Consider the following 5,000-nt stretch of genomic DNA (forward strand, 5'->3'; position numbering starts at 1 on the left):
CCATTCAGCCGATATACATTAAGTGCCGACTATATAAACAAACGATTCTGAAACAATTAACCCTAACCCTAACCCTAACCCTAGGGTTAGGGTTAGGGTTAGGGTTAGGGTTAGGATTAGGGTTAGGGTTAAAGCAAATTTAAAATGAAAAAAGCAAATAAAATGAAGGTATGGAGATTAAATACGCTTTACATCGCTTAATCAGCCAAAGGAGTAAATATAAACAACTGAATACTTGTCAGTGATTGGTTGAAATTATCGAAATAAGACAATTTTTTTACATGAAATAAATTCGAATACAAAAATATTTTTCTGTTCTATAACACAAAATAGATAAGTATACGAAGTTTGAAAGTCTTTCGGTACCAAAAACACTACGTAAAACATTAATGAAAAATGTGGCCCCCGTTTTAAAATAGATCCGGAAACTCTTCAGATGTGTGTGTGTGAGGTCGTGATCGTTGTAGTCATTGTTGTCGCCATCGTTGTCATTGTTGTTGTCATCATCATCATTATTTAACATCTGTTTTTCATGCTTGTATAGGTTGTGTGCTTGTGTGCACGCGTGTGTATATGCATGTTTATTTGTTTGTATGTCTGTATGTCTGCTTACATCTGTAATCACTTGTATGAAAGTGCAACAGGGTAGTGTTGCTGTCAGTTTTGTCTGTCAACAAATCATCCGGGCACTTTGTGCTTTTGAAGTTGCATTGAATAAGTGATCCTGCACTAGAAAAGCATGTAAGGGTTAGCATCAAGAACAGCATCCAGTTGTAAAACAAAGTCTCAAGTAATAACTTTGTCCAACTCATGCAAGCATGGAGAGAGGGCTTTGCCGTCATTCATTAGGTGATACAAAAAATTTAATGATGTCTAACTAAGAGTAAAATAACTGTAAGAGTAAAAATACAACTTACCTTGCTAACTGTAATATATCTACACGGACTGTCGGTTACCAATATCTTGGTGGTAGGTTCTTGCTACAAAACAAATAGAATATATGTAGGTGTACATATATACATGTATGTAAAAGAAGTTGAATATGCCCAAGGAGTCTTTTAGATGGTTTGTTTTTGTCTCTGCAGCAGACTTCCCAAATCTAACACAAAATTTCACGCTGGCTCTTCGTTCCAACTTGCTGTCCATATAAAAAATTGCAGACTACAACATACACGTGATCAAAAATACACAAATTTTACAACTCGCAAAGTAAACACAGCAATGTCACTCAGCACACTGCTTCATGAAGGTCACTGCTAGCTCTCACTGCACATGCAACCATGTGCTGCCATCTGTTGGCACACCACAAAACTAGTCCAGGAGCATTTTGATACCACTTTATATACAAAGTGTACTAAGGAGAATATCTTAAATGGGTCTATGGCATGGATGTATATAATTCAAGTGAGTACTGATGTACTGAATAATGTATGGAAAGCACTCTTAATGAATTGAAATTTACCTCTTAGAGGAGAAAAAGAAAAACCTGGTGCTAATTATTGATTTCAGATTTTGGCACAAGGACAGAGGGGGTAAGTCGATTATATTGACCCCAGTACTCAACTGGTACTTATTTTATCAACCCTGAAAGGATGAATGGCAAAGTTGAGCTCAGCAGTACTTGAACTCCGAATGTGAAGATGGATGAAATACTGCCAAGCATTTTGCCTAGAATGCCAACGGTTTTTACCAGCTCACAGCCTTAATAATATTGCTCATCATCATCATAATAATAATAATAATAATAATACAGAAAATTGCACTACTGGGCACTGCACACATCCTACGCAAAACACTTTCAATACAGTAACCATAAGAGCATCACAGCATACCACAGCGCATACCCAAGGCACACAGAGCTGCGCTCGGTAGTGAAGTGAAAGCATGTTATAAAAATAAAACTACTGAACAATAATAATAATAATAATACTAATAATAATAATAATAATAATAATAATAATAATAATAATAATAATAATGGTAACATAAGCAACAACAGCAACAATAGCAACAATAACAATGTCAACAACATTAACATCAATAACAACACTAGCAACAGCAACAATGATAGATAACAAAGGCAATTATAGGGGCAACATCACCAACAATAATGTCAGCAACAATAACGACAACATCATAACTTACTCTGTTTGGCACTACGTGTCTGATCTTTGGCTCCTGAAGAAATGGTATTTCTTTCTTTGTGCGAATGTAGTCGTTTTCTCTATAGAGTAAGAGAAGGTAGGTACAGAACTCATTCCAGTCCACATAGCCATCACAGGAGGTGTCCAGCTGGAGACAAACAGACAGGCAAACAGAAAGAGAGAGAGAGAGAGAGAGAAGTATTGAGAGCCAATAAAGAAGCTTCTATGTGGTTGGTTGATTTACCAGAAATAGCAGCTACAGCTCACACAAATCACATTTAACATATCATCATCATCATTGTCATCAGTTAACATCCACTTTTCTATTGGAAGGAATTTTCTTTAAATGGATTTTTCAACAGCCAGACGCCCTTCTTGTTACCAATCCTCATCTGTTTTCACATAATGGTAATATTCCTGATGGCCAGATATGTTTTTCATGGAGGATTGAAAACAAAGGATACTGCATGTATAACAGTAACACTCGTTTACAGCTATCACATGAAGTCGAAGCAAGAAGACAGTAACACACAAACACACATTATATGTCAAGCTTCTTTCAGTTTCTGTCTACCAAATCCACACACAAGGGTGGAGGTACATGGCTCAGTGGTTAGGGTGTTGAACTAATGATTGTAAGATTGTGGTTTTGATTCCTGGACGAGGCGGCATGTTTTGTTCCTGAGCAAAACACTTCATTTCATTTGTCCACCTAACTGGCAAAAATGAGTAATCCTGTGACAGACTGGCATCCCACCCAGGTGGGGAACTTATATATCATGGGAACTGGGAAAGCAGCCCTTACGAGTCAATATGACTCAAGAAGCTAACTTAACTTACTTTTATTCACAAAACTTTGGTCAACCTGGGTTGATAGTAGAAGACACTTGAAAATCTTGAAAAAAAAACTGAATAATGACATACATACATACATACATACATACATACATGCACGGACGATGGAATCCTCCATCAGAGACAATGTATGAGTGTTCAGTTTTAGCTGAATGACTTGCACAATTGATTTATTTATAGAGACCAAATGTATGTGCTGTACATTATGTCATTTCCTCCATCAAATTGACGTTGCCCGAACAGGTGGTTGGTGTACCATATGTCAGTTGTCAAAGTGATCGCAGAACAACTTGAGATAAAGTGTTTTGCTCAAGAACACAGCACACCACCCAGTCTAGGAATTGAAACCTTGATCTCACAATTGAGAGTGCAAAACCCAAACTACCAGGCCATGCACTCTCCCTCTCTCTCTCTCTCTCACACACACATGCATGCATATATACATACACAAATGCTGAACTATTGAAAAATTTACAATTACTCTATCCCAATTACAAGTTCGGGCTTATACCCATGATTATTTGGGTACTGAGATATGTTAGAAACTGCCTAAGCCCCAATCTGGAGAAATTAGGCTTTTCAAAACCAGAAAAGAGAAAGCTGATTTGAAGACTACAGATCCAAACCATCACTGGAACTGTAAAAATCTGTAAAACATTCCAAAAGTTTACCATTTAAGCATATATGCACATGTCTATAAATGCAACAATATGCATGGGAATACATACATAAAACAAAACAAAAATCTGCACATGCATTCACTCCAAATACTGCACATATACACATATACATGCAAAAATACGCTGTTGTTGTTGGTGAAATTCCAATGAAGGAGCCTTGGATCTAGGTTAAAAACTGGCTTTTTCTCTATTGGCAAGAAATCTTGAAATAAAATTGAATAATGACATCCATGCATATGTATGAACATACATGCATACATATGAAAGGTTTCTTTTAGTTTCTGTCTACTAAATCCATCTACAAGGCTTTGGTTGACTTGGCGTTATAGTATAACACACTTGCCCAAGGTGCCATGCAGTGGGACTGAACCTGAAACCACATAGTTGGTAAGCAACATATGATTTACCTGTGGTAAATCAATGACAGCAGTGAGGAATCAACAAATATTCTGTTAGCTACACTGAACTTACACAATTGTGATTTTAAAATGTGAAACCCTTTTGCATTTAAATTGATCATATCCAGCCCAAATATTCAACCTGTTTTATATTCAAAGTGGTCAGATCTGACCTCTAACACCAACACTACAATATCATTCTAAAAATAAACAATCATCATCGTCTTCATCATCATTTAGCATCCATTTTCCATGTCAGCATGGGTTAGACAATTTGATTGGAACTAGTAAACCAGGGAGCTGTACCAGACTCCAGTCTGATTTTGGCTTGGTTTCTACAGCTGGATGCTCTTCCTAATGCCAACCACTCCAAGAGTGTAGTGGGTATTTTTTACATACCACAGTCACTGGTGCCTTTCACGTGTCACCGACATAAGTACCTTTTATGTGTCACCATCACAGGTATCTGTTGCATGTCACTGGCACAGACCATGACTATGGTTTCACTTGGCCTGACAAGTCTTCTGAAGCACAGCAAACTGCTACAGATGTCAATCATTTGTCATTGTCTCTATGAGACCCAAAATCCAAAGATCATGCTTCACATCATCAAAATCTCAAAGCTATGAGATAATGCATGATGGCTTCAAAAAAATGTGAATCAATATGCATTAGATTTGACAGAATAATCTGAATGCTAAAGGGTTAAGATTCCCAAAAAGATAAGAAAAAAAATGAGCAAAAACATAGAGTAAAAATAATACAAGGAGAAATAACTAAGCATACCTTAGTAAATAGTTTCCCAATGTAGTCTCGGTATTCTTCAGTTCCTAAAACTTTAGCAATTGCTTCATTAAATTCCTGCTGATTCATACATCCTGGTTTACGTTTCTCCACCTGGGAAGATGTGAAATAACCACAGT

The 5,000-nt window shown here is 36.9% G+C and overlaps 1 protein-coding gene across 1 annotated transcript in view; it reads right to left on the minus strand.

Annotated features, from left to right (window-relative positions):
- The window catches only part of LOC106869139 (WD repeat-containing protein on Y chromosome), a 92,944-nt gene that overhangs the window by 72,971 nt on the left and 14,973 nt on the right, over positions 1-5,000 (minus strand). Inside the window, exons 2-4 of the mRNA XM_014914715.2 lie at positions 4,864-5,000; positions 2,146-2,292; positions 918-980 (exon numbers count right to left, since the gene is read on the minus strand). The exon at positions 4,864-5,000 is cut by the window's right edge and continues 119 nt beyond it. Of these exons, the coding sequence (XP_014770201.2) occupies positions 918-980; positions 2,146-2,292; positions 4,864-5,000 (347 nt within the window). The remainder of the gene's footprint in view (positions 1-917; positions 981-2,145; positions 2,293-4,863) is intronic.

The sequence above is a fragment of the Octopus bimaculoides genome, chromosome 5 (genome assembly GCF_001194135.2).
Source record: "Octopus bimaculoides isolate UCB-OBI-ISO-001 chromosome 5, ASM119413v2, whole genome shotgun sequence".
Classification (NCBI taxonomy): domain Eukaryota; kingdom Metazoa; phylum Mollusca; class Cephalopoda; order Octopoda; family Octopodidae; genus Octopus; species Octopus bimaculoides.